Source organism: Perca fluviatilis, chromosome 1, assembly GCF_010015445.1.
Source record: "Perca fluviatilis chromosome 1, GENO_Pfluv_1.0, whole genome shotgun sequence".
Lineage (NCBI taxonomy): Eukaryota > Metazoa > Chordata > Actinopteri > Perciformes > Percidae > Perca > Perca fluviatilis.
The window spans coordinates 45,815,543-45,834,971 of NC_053112.1; the positions used below are offsets into that span (position 1 = coordinate 45,815,543).

The 19,429-nt window shown below is 40.2% G+C and overlaps 1 protein-coding gene across 1 annotated transcript in view; it reads right to left on the reverse strand.

Moving 5' to 3' along the window:
* The window catches only part of si:dkey-28b4.8 (sarcoplasmic/endoplasmic reticulum calcium ATPase 2), a 48,694-nt gene that overhangs the window by 27,127 nt on the left and 2,138 nt on the right, over positions 1 to 19,429 (reverse strand). The window contains exons 3-7 of the mRNA XM_039809221.1: positions 18,035 to 18,052; positions 17,577 to 17,659; positions 17,247 to 17,351; positions 11,148 to 11,286; positions 3,127 to 3,293 (exon numbers count right to left, since the gene is read on the reverse strand). Coding sequence (XP_039665155.1) covers positions 3,127 to 3,293; positions 11,148 to 11,286; positions 17,247 to 17,351; positions 17,577 to 17,659; positions 18,035 to 18,052 — 512 coding nt within the window. The remainder of the gene's footprint in view (positions 1 to 3,126; positions 3,294 to 11,147; positions 11,287 to 17,246; positions 17,352 to 17,576; positions 17,660 to 18,034; positions 18,053 to 19,429) is intronic.

Below are 19,429 nucleotides of genomic sequence, written 5' to 3' on the forward strand. Positions count from 1 at the left end.
CATGATCTTAAAAAAAATAACAATAAAAACAGCAAACCTTGTGTTTGAACCACTATTCAGAGTATAATATAAATTATATATAATTATATACAAATATAAATTTAAGATTTACAAAAACAATTATTTGTAAGAGGTACAGGGATGAGGAATGGTTGGTGGGATGAACATGTGGTAATTGTTTTTGTTATATATGACTGGCGCTAACCAAAAGCCTGTCTGAAATGTGGTCGGCTGTTTCATAAAAACTTCACAGGAGTTTAGGGATCGCAATGATAAGAGGAGAGTGTTCCAAAGATTTGGGGTTAAGATTTATAGAGGGTTCGAGGGACATCCAGCAAATTTAGCTGAGATGATCTAAGAGCCTGATTTGGTATTTAAAGAGCTCATATTATGCTAATTTTCAGGTTCATAATTGTATTTAGAGGTTGTACTAGAATAGGTTTACATGGTTTAATTTTCAGAAAACACCATATTTTTGTTGTACTGTACATTGCTGCAGCTCCTCTTTTCACCCTGTGTGTTGAGCTCTCTGTTTTAGCTACAGAGTGAGGCATCCCACTTCTATTCCATCTTTGTTTGGAGTCGCACATGCGCAGTAAGTACTGCTAGCTAGTCAGCTGCAGAGTATGAGATCGTGCCATGCTAGCAGCTAGGTGAGCATTATAACATGTGTTACAAAGTGACCCACGTTGGTCTCTGAAGTAAAGGCTGGACTACAGTAGAGCTGTTTGGAGCAGTTTGTGAACAGTGTTTTCTGTTGGAGATGGTAAGTCCCTTTGGGGTGGACTTTGGGCTTTTTCACTTTGTAAACCTATAACGTGCACAAAAAGATACATAACACAATAAAGGAAAGGGGAAAAGCCAAAAAGCATAATATGAACACTTTAAGGTTGGAGGATTTGATCTCTTGTTACTTCTAGTAGAAAGCCAAACAGCAGTTTTAAGTGGGTTCAGGTTTGGTTTACATAATTGCATCGGGATAGGTTTTTTGAGTTGTATACATCTTAATTATGATTTCATTGTTTGAGTTATGGAGGGGGTAGGGGTAGGATAATAAAGACCAGATAATAAAAACTTCATCCTACTCCTTTTCGGACATGTAACATTTATTTATGTTGTTGTTAAGAATTTGTATATTAAGAGTTTGTTACATGTTTATTTTATTATTACATGTTAATCGGTAGGCCAATTAATCTGCATTTTTTACATAATCGACCAATATCAAGCCGATTAATAGGCAGGCGCATCTGTGGGCAGCCTGGTGTTGTTGTTGTTGTTGTGGAACACGTGTTCGACGCACGCTGCCCCTAGAGTCAATTACCAGCAGAGTGAGCAGACCTCATCCAGCGCCTAAGGAAGGAGCTGTTACTCGGAGAAAACGGTAAGGATTACATTCTTATAAGTCCTATATATTTAATGAAAAACGTATGACATGTTACTGCTAACTTCGAGAAAAAACATGAAGAGGCGACTTTGGATATTGATAGCTGTCATGTCACAATAATTAAGCTAGAATTTTGCAATCACATACAGTGGATCTGAGAGTTTTATTATTTGTTCTGTTTGTGTGTCTATATTTGAGAGGGTTGTCGACTCAATGCAGAGAAAGAAGTTGTAGTTAAAAGAGACCACCGCACCATAGGCTAGTGAAGGACTGGCTTTGCTTTGCTAGCGTCGTTGCTAGGGTTGGTACAGAGTAGACCCGCTGCTAATATGGCACCTGTGCCTTAACGACCCGTATCTACCGGACCGAATAGCAACGCAGATTTCTGTACCTCATTTCGGCGCTACTGATATCCCTGCGTTGCTCTCTGATGCTCCGAAAACGAATGTTAGAATAACAAAAACATCGCAGCATGTGACGCTAGTTAACATTACACTCGTCAGCAGCTAACGTTAGCCTACCGTTAGCTAGCTGATGGATTAAACACGATTAAAATGCTGACAGCTAAACGGTGTAAAGTGTGATTTATTTCACTGTATAGGATCCAACAGCAGGATGTTAAGCAGTGTGCTGCTGCCGTTGTTTAGCTACTTGTCTGAAGAACAACACAGACGGTGCGTCACGGTGCATTCAAAGTTGTTGTAAAATACCCTTTTGCCATGGTGGTTGTTTTTGTCGTTCAACAGCAATTTACTAGTGAAATATGTTATTGTTATAAGTTATATTTATTACATTATTATTAAATCATTTAATTTTGACCATATGGCCTAAAGTTGTTTTCCCCCCTTTATTAGGTTTTGTCCATTTGGCTTTGTCTGTCAACAAACAAAACAAACCAAAAATACATGTTTCGGGACAGTTTTTGGGAAGATGATAGAAATGTTTTTAGCCTTGTATCACTTACAATGCACTGAATTATTAGCTGATTTATAACAAAAAATTTTGATTTTATATCTATACGTATCTATAAAATGACTTGAAGAAGATACTATACAAAAATACTAACTTAACCTTGTATTTCCCCCCTTTTTTAGTCATTAAGTCTGAAGGCTGAAAAGAAAACTAACCCCTTATGGCAGCGCTTCACCCAGCCAACACCAGGGAAGGGCAAATGCAAATTTTTTTTCAGACCTAAAACAAAGAAATGCTGCTGGTTGCTACTGTGTGTCAGCACTACTATTGTTAAAATGATCAATTTATTTTATTGTTCTCAGATGTTTGATAAATGCTGCTAAGTGCACTAAACTTTATTTTTTTCATTGAAAAGTTTATTTGACAAAGTTAAGTAAATTTTCTTTCTTTATTCTCACCCGTTTTGTTTATTTATACAATATATGTTTTTACATTATAGGCTACATGTTTAATGTAAGAATACAAGTGCAGATTGGTGTTCAAGTGTTCAATAAATGTTTTTGTTGAGAAATTTTGTGTATCTTAAGTACTTATTAGTGTTAAATTTTATCTTTCAAATAGAGGTTAAAAACAAGCAAATATCAGCCAAATATCGGCCAAAAATAGTCGGCAGCATATATCGGCCATCGGCCGACCCTGATTACAAAAGATCGGCATCGGCCTGAGAAAACCCATATCGGTCGACTTCTATTACATGTATAAATGTAATAAATAAATAAAATAAAGTGTATGTGAATTAGGAAAAGACAGATATGGCTGTTGAGACTCACAGAGAAGAGCATGTTCTTCTTGTCCTGGTTGACAGCTCGGGGATCTGGTACAGGGTCTGTGTGTTTGAGCACCGACACGGACTCCCCCGTCAGAATGGACTGGTCCACTCTCAGAGTGGTGGAACGGATGGACGTAAGCCTGATGTCAGCTGGGACCTTATCACCAACTGTAGGGTGTTGGAGACAGAGACAGAAAAACATATCTTAATTTTACATTTGTATTTACATTACATTAAATGTCATTTAGCTAACACTTTTATCCAAAGTGACTTACAGTTGCTATATATGTCAGAGGTAGCACGCCTCTGGAGCAACTATGGGTTACGTGTCATGCTCAGGGACACATTGGTTGATGTATCGCAGTGGGAATCAAACCCAGATCTCCCACGCCAAAGGCATGGGTCATATCCACTGCACCATCACCACCTATAAAATTGCTCTGACTGACCAATCATACATTACATGTCATTTAGCTGATGCTTTTATTCAAAGTGACTTACAATTGCTATATATACGGTATGTCAGACGCCACTGGAGCAACTATGGGTTAAGTGTCTTTCCCAGGGACACATTGGTTGATGTATCGCAGTGGGAATCGAACCCAGATCTCCCACCTGTGTCATATCCACTGCACCATCACCACCTAATATAGTAAAATATTTAGTTTAGATGAGGACAAATGTGGTGTTTTCAACTCTGTAAAAACTTTGTAACACTTAGCCACGAGTAGCTGCCAAGAAGTGTGCCTCTAAAACAGTACAGTTACACATAATCTAATACTTCTATATCACTTAAACACAGATTATGTATCATAATGCTGCCTGGCTTCCCTTCCCCCTCTCCTACCTTCACATTATTAAAGAACATGCAAAGGTAACAATCTGAAGATGATGATTTGACACATCAGCTAGGGTTAAAAGCACTCTCTCTGCATGACAAAACAAAGCAAACAAGTTGCACTCCATTTAAATCAAAACTACTTCAAATGTCCTGGACGTCAGACACTACAAGCAAAGCACTTCTCTTTTCTCCCACCTGTCCAAGCTGCAGGTTGTGAACATTGCTATAGTAATTTTTTAATTTACCTTTTCACTTTTGATTTGGTTCTGTTCTGTTAATTCGTGAGTACGTGGACATGAGAGAGCACCTTATTAAAGGTAAACAGTCTTTCCTGAATACAATCTTAACCAGGATACGAGCCAAAACCTAGTCCCATTCAGTATATAACAGAAGTGAAATAATCATGCCTGCTTTATGCAAATAAGGATATATTGCCACACATGAAAGGTTAGCATTCTTTGTCTTGGAGGAGCACAGCCTTTCATAAATTGTTTACAAGTGTTTACATATGTGAGTGAGTCAGAGAAACCCAGACAGGACAGGGAGCGAAATGAAGAAAGAAAGGCTGCACTGACATATTAGCCTTTTGCTTTCTTTCAACATCAATTGTATTTTACTTCATGTAAAAGCATTGGTTGAAAAGCATAAACTAAGCCTATTGATGTCTTAAAGGTGCCCTGCCACACAACACCGTTTTTACTTGTATTTTTTGAAATATGTTAGGTCCGTATGTGCTTGTATTATGTCGTGAATATGAAAATTAACTGCTACCTCCTCTGTCAGCTCTAGCCACTGAAAAGAAATAAGCAGAGAAATCAGGCCAATTACAAAAGCTGGTCAGTCTGACGGGGTGTTAACTGACCTCATTACTATTCATGAGCTCGCCCAGTTGCGCTGGGTAAAGGATGCTGATAGCCAGGCTCTCATTGGCTAGCTATTAGCCAATCAGAGTCAAGCAGCTTAGCTCATTGAATATTAATGAGAACTGGCACAAATCGAGCCAAGTCTTCCTGCAGGCTTTTTATACCACGCTAGAATGGTTTGAAACAAGGAAACCAAGGCATTTTTAGACTTAGACAGACATTACCACAAAGTAATGAAATATGTGTGGCAGGGCACCTTTAACATTTAATTACAGATATTTAGGTGGAAGTTGGTGTTCTGGAAACAGCTGTAATATTAAGGATAGAAGGGGTCATTTGTCCAGCTGCATCAGTGTTGTCCAGCTTGGCACCCTTTTTCGAGTCCATTTCCCAGGCAGGAGAGGAGGATGAATTCTTAGTTCCACACCAAGCTGGTTAAAATGAAAACATCTTCAAAGGCATCACAACCTTCCATCACACTTAGCCATGTTTTTCTTACCAAAAAAACAGGGCTTTTTGTTAGATGCCGAATACATCTGCGATCTTTTCCGATGTAGGTTACCACAGTACGCTTATCAATAAGGCTATGAATAATATGAACGCTAGCTCTGGCTGAATCAACGCTAGCTGTGTTAGTTTGGAAATAACGTCACAGAAGCTAAGCAATCGAACATTACATGGATGCCACATTAGGCAGTGGTAACATTAGACCAGCAACTCCCGTGTTCTGCAAGGTGAAATTACAGTTTTTGTAAAAGGAGTCTGGTGGCTTTAAAGAAAGTGATATAACGGTTTCAGTTCCCCGTCAGAAAGGGCTGTCTGGCGGCATTTTTTAGGTAGCTAAAATATGTTTTCCTCTGTCCACTGCAGTACAAATTGTTCTATTCAAAGCCACCACTCCATTAACTTGCTGCCTCGATCAGTTAGATAGATTCATTGTGTTATTCTGTGACTTTTGGATCCACTCTAAAGTGGCGTCCACAGCAGTGCACGGTAGTATTACCTAGCTTCCTGTCTGCTTCTCTAAACTGGGGCTGTGCCGACCACCGTTATTGTACTGTACTGTACAGTACTGTTACTGTACTGAAGCAATGTCATCATACAGAAACCTATGTCAGGTCATGTGGGAAAAGGTTTCTAGAAGGGATTGCAAAAACATTATTTTGACGCCAAGACATACTTACTGAGCAAAATATAAATGTTTGAATTAGGGGTGCACCGATCCGATATTAAGATCGGATATCGGCCCCGAAATTGACAAAATAGCTGGATCGGGGATCGGAAAAATTAACAGATCCACAGGCCGATCCAGTTTGTTTCATTTTCCCCTCCGTCGCAGCACTGGGACCCCTGTTAACTGCGTACCCTTCTCACTCATGGTAGTAACTTTATAACACAACAATTAATAGCCCACATCTAACTTTCTTTAAAAGGATAAAACACATAACAATTTGTGACTTAAACAGTTTTTAACACTAATAATTTTACATTTACAAATGTAGCTACACCACCGAATGTTGGGTAACATTATAGCTGCTAGCTAGCCAGGTAGCATGGGGAGAGGCTCCGGTCACTACTGCACATTCAATTTATAGAGAAGAAAGTTAGCTAGAGGATGAATAAAGACCGGAGATACACCAGAACAACGTGTGCTCAAGAGAGGAGCCGCATATACCTTTTCCACCTTATAAGGTATAAGGTGGAAAAGGTATACAGTTTATTATTAATTCAAAAACAGTATCGGATCGGTATCAGGTATCGACAGATACACAAAGCCCTGGCATCGGCATCAGGACTGAAAAAGTCGGATCGGTGTATCCCTAGTTTGAATTAAAATACATAAGGAACACTACTGGGAAGCTACAGAATGATACAAAAACCTTAAAGAACCAAAGAAATAATGGACTTGCCCTTTAACGGCCTACAGAGTGGAGCAATCTTAAAATTCTATAAGCGCGGTTCTATCAAGCGCAGCTCGGCTTGGCTGCGGCTCATCTACGGATTCGGCATGTCTCTTTTTTTTCCCGTCTAGCCGTCACGCATCCAGATAGCGATGTGGCCTGGGCGAGGGGAGCAGGGAGCCAGGCTCAGCCCGCTGGGGAAGCCGCTACATCATGCAGAACAGCCAGAGAAATGTGCACAACCGGCAACAAAACCACGTGCTGAAGAGCCCAAGATCCTGGGCGTTTATCTATCATGTGTTTGTGTCGTCATTTGCATGTAGGGTAGATCAGCAATCAATTTTTGTCGGTTGATCACTTTTTGGCATGACACTTTTTTTCCTTTGGGGACATAATTTAAAATTGGATAAAAGGTAATAAATCGCAATAATATTGTATTGTGACATAAGTCTCGTAATAGTATCTATCGTGGGGCCTCTGGTGATTCCCACCCCTGACCGAAAGGCTATACTGTTTGAATCGCCTGGTCTGCAGAGGAACCTTTAGGGGGACAAGGATACATTGTTGGACCAAACAGTAGCCACATCAATTTGCCTTTTTGTAATAATGATGGATACAGGTACATAAAATCATCCCAAATTGCTTACACAAACTACTGGCAGCTTCATTTAAAAAAATGTAAGGCTGTACCCAAAAAGTCATATTGGTCACTATATTATGTTTGGCCACAAACGTCAGAAACATAATATAACCGTGATTTACATTACAGTAAACACAGCCTCCAGCTCTGATTAGTGTCACTGAGTTCCCATGCTCTGGAAGTTGAATACTTTTACCACAGACAAAAGGACACACACACACACACACACACACACACACACACACACACACACACACACACACACACACACACACACACACACACACACACACACACACACAAACACATATTTCTAACCCTGTTTCCTCTCTCTGAGCAGCCTGAAATAGCAGTGGGTATCTGGAGGATTCAACAGTTTTCTTACTAGGTCAAGATAAAATTGTGTGGTGTGTGTGTGTGTGTGTGTTTGTGTGTGTGTGTGTGTGTGTGTTGGTGTGTTTGTGCTGGTGTGTTACTACAGCTGACAATGTTCATAATGATTTTATCTGTGATTAAACGTGTTTATTTAAATACAAATAATTTTTCACATTAATCGTTTCAGCTGTTAAATGTTCAAAAAGCCAGTGGACCTTTACGATCGGCCCGAAGGCCGTCTTTGACCGGGGGAAGGGCACTGACAGATGTTCAGGAAAACACCAGAGAAATGCTCAGAAGCCCTTAGAGATGTTGTGAGCAATGCTGCTAACCAGGTTAGATTTTCCACCTCCTCTAATATCACCGGTCACATTGGTGACAAATCAGTGGCTACACAACCGGCCCAAAAAAAGAAGCCAGAGCACTGAATATTAACAGTGGCAGTCACAAGCACCTTGAAACTCTACACGCACTCAAACACGAAAATGGCAACAGTCAAAAAGCACTTTAAGTGGATGAAAAAGCTTTACACAAAAGACCTTTGACTTGAATGTCTTATTTGTCATTACCATACTATTAAAAATAGGCCTTGTGTGCCTCACTGGGTTTCCATGACGATAACAGCCAGAGGAGAGGGCAGAGATTAAGATGCCAGGAATGACTAAACAAAAGATGCCACGGTGCTATTTCAACCATGTCTAAACAACACTGCAGTGGAAATGCATTGTATTTGAATCCGAAGATCTTTTATGTTGGAGAAGCACTTTGTAAACCGGTTAAAGAAACGTGCTATATAAATAAAGTTTATTATTATTATTATTATTTCCAAGATCAATGCAGCACTACAGACAAACTGTTAGCATATCAAGCATGTGTGTAAAAACATGTTTGGGCTTCAATTTTCCATTATTGATGGCTCCCAATTTTGCATACTGAGCGCCTTACCTTTCTTAAATAAAAATGACTCTACCACACATGAATCTGCAGGATTCATGTTACATTTAAGACTTTTAAAGACATTTTAATGCAATTTATTAATTCTGCGTAAGAATGATAGAAAACCAGAGGTTTATGGCCAAGAATGATTCATACTTCAATCACTTTTTATTCAGTACTTCCCAGCAGTATATAAGAATCATTTATTATCATATAATTAATTTAATTAACGCAACCTAGATCCGCAGAAGCAGCATGAAATGGATTAACCAATAACAAATGATGAATTAATTTAAGTATAACCTTGTGTGTAACATCTCCCGGCCCGCTAGTGGATCCAAAAACATTTTATGACTAACATTACTCCCTACAGCAGGAAAAAGATTGTTTTTGTAATTGAAATAAATAAGCATTTTCTAAACCTTCTAAGACTTTTTTCTGAAGGAAACTGAATTCAATGCTTTTTAAGTCTTCTCAAGACCTGCAGATCCTGAATGAAGATCTGACAGAGATTATTTTAAAAAACAATCACAAATGCTAGTCTAATGGATGTTGAGAGCAGACCGGGCTATTGGGAAATGTCCGGGCTATAAATAAGGCAGAAGTGGTAGCTCAACAGCGACATATTGAACCATGTTTACTGTAATATCAAATAGATTTAAAGCTGCAGATCTCATCAACCTTAATTCCAGCCACAGCAGGCAGCTGTTTTCACTAACAAAGTACATTGTACAAACTGTATATCCTGAACTTTTTTGTACATTCCTCTATTTCTTTTTTCACATTATCTTTGATCATCCTGTTGCCATGCAATGGCTTCTGTGTGGAATTCTGTATGCTGATAATTTCACATTCAAAATGTAAATGAATACAGTTTGACCGATATATGGCTGATGGATTATGCTGCAGGGCTGGTTGTAGAAGTTTCTACGACTCTTTGTTTTTCCACTTTGAAATGTCACCATTGGAATCCCCGAGACGTAAATCTGCTTTTAGGGCTGAAACGATTCCTCGAATAACTCGAATAATTCGATTACAAAAAATCCTCGTAGCAAAATTCTTTGCCTCGAAGCTTCATTAAATCAATGTAATTAAGGTTGTACGGCTCACTGTGTTTCCGCACGGAGGATTATTACTAGCGCACAAGAGGTTTGTGCTTCTGCGGACACAACACAAGCACAGACAGTATATAAACACAAGACTGACGGCCCAGATTACAAATGAAGGAAGACGAAAATAGCGAGGGTCTAAGAGAAGAGACAGGCGAGAGAAAACGACAAAAAGTTTGGGATCATTTTAAGCTCCAAACATGCTGCTCCATCATCTCTGTAACAAACCTCCAGTGTACTCATCCATTCCACGGAGCCAACCCGACACAAGGTAGCTAACGGCTGCTGCTCTCGTCCTCCGCGCTGTTTACACAACTAGCCTACAACATGCTACTCTGCTAATAGCCATGTTTTACACAACTAGCCTACAGCATGCTACTCTGCTAATAGCCATGTAGTACACAACTAGCCTACAGCATGCTACTCTGCTAATAGCCATGTTTTACACAACTAGCCTACAGCATGCTACTCTGCTAATAGCCATGTTTTACACAACTAGCCTACAGCATGCTACTCTGCTAATAGCCATGTTTTACACAACTAGCCTACAGCATGCTACTCTGCTAATAGCCATGTAGTACACAACTAGCCTACAGCATGCTACTCTGCTAATAGCCATGTAGTACACAACTAGCCTACAGCATGCTACTCTGCTAATAGCGATTTTACCAAGCTAAAACCAAACCGGCTCCTCCCCTCAGCATGGCTACTTAATATGCACGTGAATGACATCATCATGCATTCTTTATTCTTTCTCCTCACCATGGATATATCTATGCTCCTCACTGTGTATTAGGCTTCTGAAAATGTGTCCCCCAGAACAGTGTAGTTGAATAGCCCTGCTGTAAGCTTCGTACAGTCACATTTACCCTCTGGTCAGTGAACAGCTCTTTTGCATATCCAGTGTAAAGAGAAGGGGAATGGGGTGAAAAATATTAACATTTGGGCCTCCAAAAATGTACTACTGTAATGTATTTTTTGTTTTAAGGGTCTTGGAATTTGGCAATAAAAAATGTTGCTTTTTCTAAAAAAGGAAACCTGTCTTTTGTATATATACAAGCGACAGGTTTCCCTTTTTTTAGTAAACAGCAATAATAAATATTTACTATTGCTGTTTACTAAGTATTTCTTACAAAGTATTTCTTATCCGATTAATCGATGGAATAATCGGTAGAATATTCGATTACTAAAATAATCGATAGCACCAGACCTATCTCCTTTACTCCTTGAAGGAGGAAACCAACTTTTGCTAGATACATAACAGCCTTCAATGGGTGAGTTTTTCACACTCAAGAGTTGTTGAATGAACTGGGTGAAGAGCATTTGTCACTTCTTGTTGTGCAATTTGTCTACTTACCAGCAACTTCCACAATGTCTCCAGGAACGATGTCTCGGGCTCGGACTCTCTGAACGCTCTTCTTGTCCTGTCGGTACACCTTGCCCATCTCTGGCTCGTACTCCTTCAGAGCCTCAATTGCATTCTCTGCGTTACGCTCCTGGAGGACACAGCAACATAGAGATGTTGTATGAGTTTCTTTCAACTGTTGATGTGGAAGCTACAATTGTTGATGGAAAATTTACTTCTAGCATGGTTGCCCTCATGTGAAGACAAAGACAGCAGGGAAGGAGAGACAGGACGTATTATAGAACGTGAGGTCAGTTCTCTGTTTGAGATATGGACACTTTCAGCAGTGATTTAAAAGCGGAGAATGGTAGAGTTCATGAACAGAACAGAAAACCCACATACACAGACCAGTTACTTCTGTTTGATTCTCTGTGAACATTTAAATGTTAGAATCCAAACATCACACCACCGAGCAGAGAAGATGACAAACACAGAAGTTAAACCCAAGAAACAGAAGAACATCCAACGGACTTTAAAAACCTGTACTTGCCTTGACTTGGTCTTTGTTAAAACCCAAAATAGTTCAACAGTTGTTTTTTTACTGTACAGTTTTGAAATCCCATAAGACACGTATCCCAGAATAGATAAGCGGTGTATGCGAAACTAGACACAACAAGATGACAGGATAAAGGAAGATAATGGTATGTGCTGATTTAGATAAACCTTTTGGACTCCACCTTCCTACCCAAAATATGACTTTATCATAGTCAACTTATTCTCGCATTGACAGACCTTCCTCCACAGCGCTACAGAGGAGGGTCTGGCAATGTCAGACCATGGGCCCTATCTTGTACCCAGCTCAATTGACTTTGTACACCGAGGCATGTATCATTCCTATTTTGCAACCAACACACAGCGGACTTTTCCCTCCACAGACTCAAGTCGGTAAATTAGGGAATGTATTTGCGCTCCCGGGGGCGGTTCAGCAAAAAGAGGAGGCGAGTACCGACGCAAACATTCCCTGGTGCTATTTTGCTGTTTCAGAAAACAATTCCGCCACAGACCAGAAAAAACCTGGTCTAAAATCAGTGGCGTGTTATTCAGGTGCTATTTTAGGGGCGCATGCTTGGCCATAATGTAGTGTGTGCTTCTTTGCTTCTCTTATCTACACGGACGCAGCAGTTCCCATTTTTGCAAACCATACATAATTACAAGGAAAAATATTACTGAAAATGCGCTTCAGGTGTTTGGATAGGTCAGGAGGCATTTTACAATACAGTCCTCAAAAAGTCGCAGCATTCTTTGTGGCTTGTTGTGTTTTACACAACATTTCCATGAATCATGGATGTGTTGATGACATAAATGAGGAAATATTAGAAGACTTAAGGAGACGTGATGTTGAATTGCATGTGCCGATGCCACTTAACCCAAATGTCCCAGCAGCAGCACGGGAGAGGAGAGCTTTTCTGACAGAAGAGCTTCATCGTCCATAGTGAGGTAAGCAAAGTATCTCGGTCTAATGTTAGACTACATTGCAAAAATATCACAATGCATTCATAACCTCGTGATTCAGTGAGAGTGAGCCCAAAACATCGGAAAGTATGTCTTTGTGACATTTCTTTATTTACATTTTGACAAAAAGAAAAATCAATAGCAAACTGTAATTGAAGAAAAAAAATACAAACGGAAAATGAAAAGTTGAAAAGATTTAAACAGAAGAACTAATTATTTTTCCCTCCTCCGATAGGCATGCGACGCACGCAATGGCGGGATCTGACACTTAAGGGTCCGGGAGTGGAAATGCGCAATGTGCTCCTGGTGGAGCGGGTGGATGGAGATGGAGTGGGGGGAGGAGGAAGGGGCACAACAGGAGCAGGTGGTGCGTTTGGAGGCCCACGCTCCATGGCTGCAGCAATCCTCTCCAGACTTGAGGAGATGCGCCCGAGAGGCCGCAGCAACATCGCCATTGCGTTGGGCGCAAGACTCATTTATCCCGCCGGTATAATAGCAACAGCGCCCGAGATACGCCCACAAAGCTACTTGTGTTTTGCGTTTGATACTTGCGTTTGAGATCGTTAAAATAGGGCCCTAAGTTGACTATGAGACACAGCCTCAATTTCCTGGAATCACACGGCATTCTGGGATGGGAGAAAAACGTGCTCTGGTTTATTGACATTTCTTTAAACCAATCACAATCGTCTTGGGCGGTGCTAAGCACCGGACAGAGCCACGGTGCCTCTGCAAAATAGCCTCGGAAAGGAACTTGTTTTGGTGGAACATGTGTACGTTCAAAGGTTGTTTTAGTCGTGCAACAGAAAACTCTGATTGGACAGTTAGTCTAGCTAGCTGTCTGGATTTACCCTGCAGAGATCTGAGGAGCAGTTAACCATAGTCCTCACAAATCCACCGGAGGTCAGAACGCCAACACAAAGAAAGGGTATGGTGACAGACATCCGGCGGAATTTCCGGCGGCACCTGAACAATCCCGGAAATGAAACATCCTCGATATAGACTATGCTTATCCTAATGTTACTTGTCTTTGCAAGTTATTTATGTTGAACATGGCACTGGTGTGAGTAGTAGTGTGCAGGCTGCAGCAGTTGTTTGCCCAGTGTCCTCTGCTGTCTGCTGCAGCTACATTATTTTGCTTGTAAAGTAAAATGTAAATCTACTCCATATCTGTCCTGATGCACTCAGGAAACACTTGCAGAAGCCCCTAGAAGCCTGTGGAGAGGGGCCTTCAGATCTCACATCTACATCGCTCTCTGAAGCATGTAAGTTTCAGCAATTGTTTGTGGTCTCTGATACATTGCTATGTTGTCTGAAGCAGGAGTTCTGTAATTGTATGTTACAGCTGCAGCCAGATTTTTGATATCATTCTATCAAATTTACATCAGTTATGAACATGTGCAACTCATCCTGGATCCGTCATTGCAGCACCTACAGATCCTGCTGACTGGCCAGCCCCCTCTGATACAGTGAGGATGGAGTTAGTCAGCAGAGGGCACCTAGGGCACCAAAATGGCTAGGGCCGGCATTGCCGTCATGCTCTAAGACTTATAATTGCCCTTTTTTCTCCTTTGTAGTCCGTTATTGTCCTTATTCCTTGTCCATAAGCCTCTGGCGTCCGACTGCTTGAAAGTCCGGGTATCCCCTCTTAGCCTCCTTCACCAGTCCCCGCAGGACATCGGACACTCTCTCCATGTTCCCAGAAGCCAGCCCTGAGTTGTATGCAGCGGCGTGCCTCTTCAGTGTGTCACGGATGGTTTTATCCACCCACAGTTTATAACTTGGGAAGGTCTTGAGAATTACTGTAGGCACAGAATCGTCCACCAGTTTGCCGTACAAAGAGCTGTACAAGTCCCAGTCCACTTCAATCAGCACATCCTGCAGCGTAGTTTCTGATTGGTCAGACCAGCATTTGACCTCTCATGTCAACCAGGCTTCCTGTCTGACTCTTTGTTTGTATTTTGAAATGAGGAAAATGGCAGCGTGATCTGATTTCCCAAATGGGGAATGGGGAATGGGAAATAGCCCTGTAGCCATCCTTAACCCTCTGGGGTATTTTCAGACACACAGATAATTTTGGCATGCTCTGATAGTGTTGTCAATTTTAACAAATTGCAGTATTAAGTTATTTTTATAAATAACTAGTAAATAAACAAGTTGTAAAAAGTAGTTTTAGAAAAGTGGAAAAACATTACCTTACTCATTGTGACAAACTTTTTTGGGCTTTTGAGGTATTTGTGTGTAAGTCGTAGGTAACGGGCACAAACACTTTCACCTACTCCATTGTATTGTACAACCTTTTTGCAATCTCCAAACAGTTTGCCAGTTGTTTTGTAACTAAGAGTTGGCAGTGGGAGAGGTAATGACTCTTTGAATATGCTATGTTCACAGCTTGTCCCAGGAAAATGGGACTGCAGAAAGCTTAGCAGGGCTATATTGTTCAGGATGACACTTTTTTCTGAAAGCTCAGTGCCCGGGAGCTGGAGATTTCCCTGAGCTATTGTCAATAAAATAAATCACATTCCTGACATCAAAATACTGAGCGAAGTTTAGAAAGAATGAAGAACGCACACATCGTCCTCGAAGTCTAATGATGTCATTGCATAATAATTAAATAAACCATGTATCCAGCTGATTTATATAGCTCACGTTATTGTATTGTGTGAACAGTTAATTTCATTTAATATTGTATGTGGCGTTTTCTTTTGCGGTGTGCAAATGTTCCACCAAAACAAGTTCCTTCCAGAGACTATTTTGCAGAGTAAGGCCGGCTACACACTAGGGCTTTGACTTTTGCCCAAAAATCATATTCAAAGTTCGTTTGTATATTAATATTCGAATATATTCGAATATTTATTAATAATATTTTGACCATTAAATGCCTTCAGTTTAAAAAAAAATTAAGTCAGACCCTGGATTAAACACAAACAGTGTGCTTTCGACAGGAAATTCGGAGCTTTCACCGTAGCCTACGTAAGTGGTCAGATGTTTATACTTGTGTGCTGGTGTGTGCGTCGAGCCAGTGTGTGTGTGTGTGGGCGGTGTTGCCAATTTAGCGACTTTTTTCACAAAAGCGACTAGCGACAAATCTGGTGACTTTCTGTAGAAAAGACAGCGACTTTCTGTAAAATAAAAAAGAGTCGCCAGTATTGTCCAGCGAGCACGCCATGTATTTCTCTCCTGTGGCAGCCGAAACAGTCACCTCTCTCTTCTGTTGTGTGACTGAGGAGCAGCCCTGCCCCCCCCCTCTGTGTTCTCTCCTCATGTGCAGCAGCACTGAGCAGGCAGGTAGGAAGGGGAGAAGGGACAGGGTGCGGCGCCGGTGTAGGTAGGAGAGACAGCGGAACGCGACGGGAGAAAGACGCCGCTGAGCTGGCCTGGCCCTGGTCTGGCCCTGGTCTGGCCCTGGTCTGGCCTGGCCCTGGTCCAGCCTGCCTTCTTTGAGAATTCGGGGGGAATGCACCGCTACCGAGCCACGGCCGAGAAACGTGCGTCGCCGCGACATGTAGTTACATTTTGAAATGCTTGAAAAAGCCTCGGAATCTGAACTGAAAACAACGTTTACAAGCAAACACATTTACAAAAAATAATGCCCATAACAGGTTTGAATATTAAGGGCTGGCTAATATTCGTTCGAATATCATTATTTTTTTAAATATTCGAATGATATTCGAATGACAAAGTTCGGAGTCAAAGCCCTGCTACACACTGGCTGTGTGGCGTGAGCGTGTCAGCTGCGTGGCGTGTCCGTTTTTGTTGTGTATTTTTCACGCGACACAAAAGCGTGTTGGAAGCGTTTCCAGGCAAAATAGGAGAAGATGTTTATATGTCATTTTGACACGTATACATATTAATAAATGACATTTTGATGTTTGAAAGTCTCTAGGTTTTGACATAAATCCAGATATAAATGTAATTTAAAAAAATAATAAATAATTATCGATTTTCAAATATTGCACCTGCCAATACAAAACAAAATATTCTGTAGCCTATTTTGCCGTCAATACTGCCGACGCTGTCTTTGCTGTAATCAGATCAGTATATATTTATGTTTAACAGGAAGTATACTGCTTGATGCAGTAATCAATGGGAAACATACATGTGTACAGACAAGGCTAGCAGCAGCAGCGCCGCGTCAGACACGTTTCTGGTGTGAAAAGGCATAGAAAACACCACGCAACTGACACGCAACAGAAACGCCACGCTCACGCCACGCATCCAGTGTGTAGCCGGCGTTACCGTCTCTGCAACCAGACTGTGATTGGTTTAAAGTAATGCAAACAACCCAGAGTGTTTTTTTCTCCTTTCCTGGAAAGCATGTGCGGAGGAGCCAGACCTTACTCCGCAGCACGGATCATATAGATCTGGCAATGCGAGACTAAGTGCAGTATAAATCCAGTTTTAGGATATTTTGTATTACATCATAGTTGTCAAACGTAAAACACATACTTGGGAAATTAGAGGATTATTGCAGCAGAAGTTTTAAACAATTCATAAAACCATTTTAAATATTCTTTAATAGTATGAAATGGTCTAAGAAATTGCCTTGATCTGATGATATGATTGTCAATCCACAAAACCTGCTCACACACAACTGTTTACCTGCCATACTCCCACAATAGCATTGGCGATGAGAATGAGGAGGATGACGAAGGGTTCAACAAAGGCTGTGATTGTTCCCTCTCCTTCTTCGAACCAAGCCAGGGTCTACGAGACAAGACAGAGAGAGAGGTGAAGATTTGTGTTGAATGTGGCTTTGTGTTATTAACACTCATTTCATTTGTGTGCGTGTAGAGCAGGGTTAAACTAATGTATTAGTTCACACAAATACACAGTCCATACAAATTCTATATATTTGAAAAGATTACCGTTACTGGTATATGTGAGTGTGTATGTGTTTGCTTGTGGTTGTGCACGGTTGTGTTTCCTTACAAAGGAGATGCACGCAGCCAGCAGCAAGATTCGAACCAACAGATCCTCAAACTGTTCCAGGACCAGCTCCCAAAGTGACTTCCCTGTATAAAGAGACACCAAGGACCACAATGAGCAGAGCAAAAGAAAGAAACAAAGACACTTTGATTTACATGAGATAATGACGATGAAAGAAAGACAACGTAAGAAGAGGAACAGAAAAGGATACAAGAAAACAGACAGACAGACAAGACCGATAGATAGATCGATAGATAGATAGATAGACAGACAGATAGATATATAGATAAAGAGAGACAGACAGATAGACAGATAGACAGACAGATAGATATATAGATAGAGAAAGAGAGACAGACAGATAGATATATAGATAGAGAAAGAGAGACAGACAGACAGATAGATAGATAGATAGATAGATAGATAGATAGATAGATAGATAGATAGATAGATAGATAGCTTACCTTCTTCAGCTGGCAATTCTGCGAGTAAAGGCAGAGTTAAAGGTAGTTAGAAAGAAAGTGAAAAAGAATTACATTATCATCACCACTGTTAATATATTACAATGTGCATATGATTTTTTTGCAGCAGGACTAGATTAATATAGTGCTTGCTAATACTTGAACATGATGCAGATATACAGTACCGCTTTATAGAATATATATATATATATATAATATATATATATATATATATATATATATATACAAGTAAATAAAAACAGGCTAAAAGTTTGGATACACCTTCTCTTATTCATGCGTTTCCTTTATTAGATTTTTAAACATCAAAACTATGAATGAACACATATGGAATTATGTACTTAACAAAAATGTGAAAATAATCAAATTTAACCAGCCACCCTTTGCTTTTTTATTAATAAGGGAAAAACTTCCACTAATGAACCCTGACAAGGCACACCTGTGAAGGTAAAACCATTTCAGGTGACTACCTCATGAAGCTCATTGAGAGAACACCAAGGGTTTGCAGAGTTATCAAAAAAAGCAAAGGGTGGCTACTTTGAAGAATCTAAAATATAAGACATGTTTTCAGTTATTTCACACTTATTTGTTAAGTACATAATTCCATATGTGTTCATTCATAGTTTTGATGCCTTCAGTGAGAATCTACAATGTAAATAGTCATGCAAATAAAGAAACACATTGAATGAGAAGGTGTGTCCAAACCTTTGGCCTGTACTGTATATATAATGGATATGATGCAGACTGACAGCACTGTCCAGTAAATGTGTATCCATGTACACATTTACTGAACATTTCATCAATACAATTGTAGCATATGTTAAGCCTTTAACCGGAATATAGTCTAATATGATCTTTTATAAATATGTTGTTTATTATAATGATGGTTGTCATTTTTAGTATTGGCAGTAGCAGTAATAAGTGTAGTAAGTCCACAGAGTGTGTCTTTTAATATAGAGATGTACCGATACCGATACCAGTATAAAACGCTGGTATCGGTATCGGGAAGTACTGGAGTTTATGCACCGATCCGATACCACGTAATAAAGCCCTAAAGAAAATCTATGTTAAAGTAGTTTATTTATTTTCTTTTTCCGTTATAACTGACTGTCAAACTGCATAATAACAGAAGGTTCTGTGGCATTCATTGTTTGTATTTGTTCATGTTTCACAAAGAGTTTAACCTGAGACAGACCGACAACAAAGATAGAAATAATATCACATCCATACAGGGATAGTAGTATACAGTTTTGTGTTAAAACATAATAAAATATATGACACACTGGTATCGGATTGGTACTCGGTATCGGCCGATACGCAAGTTCAGGAATCAGAATCGGTATCCGGAAGCAAAACACAGTATCGGGCCATCTCTAATTT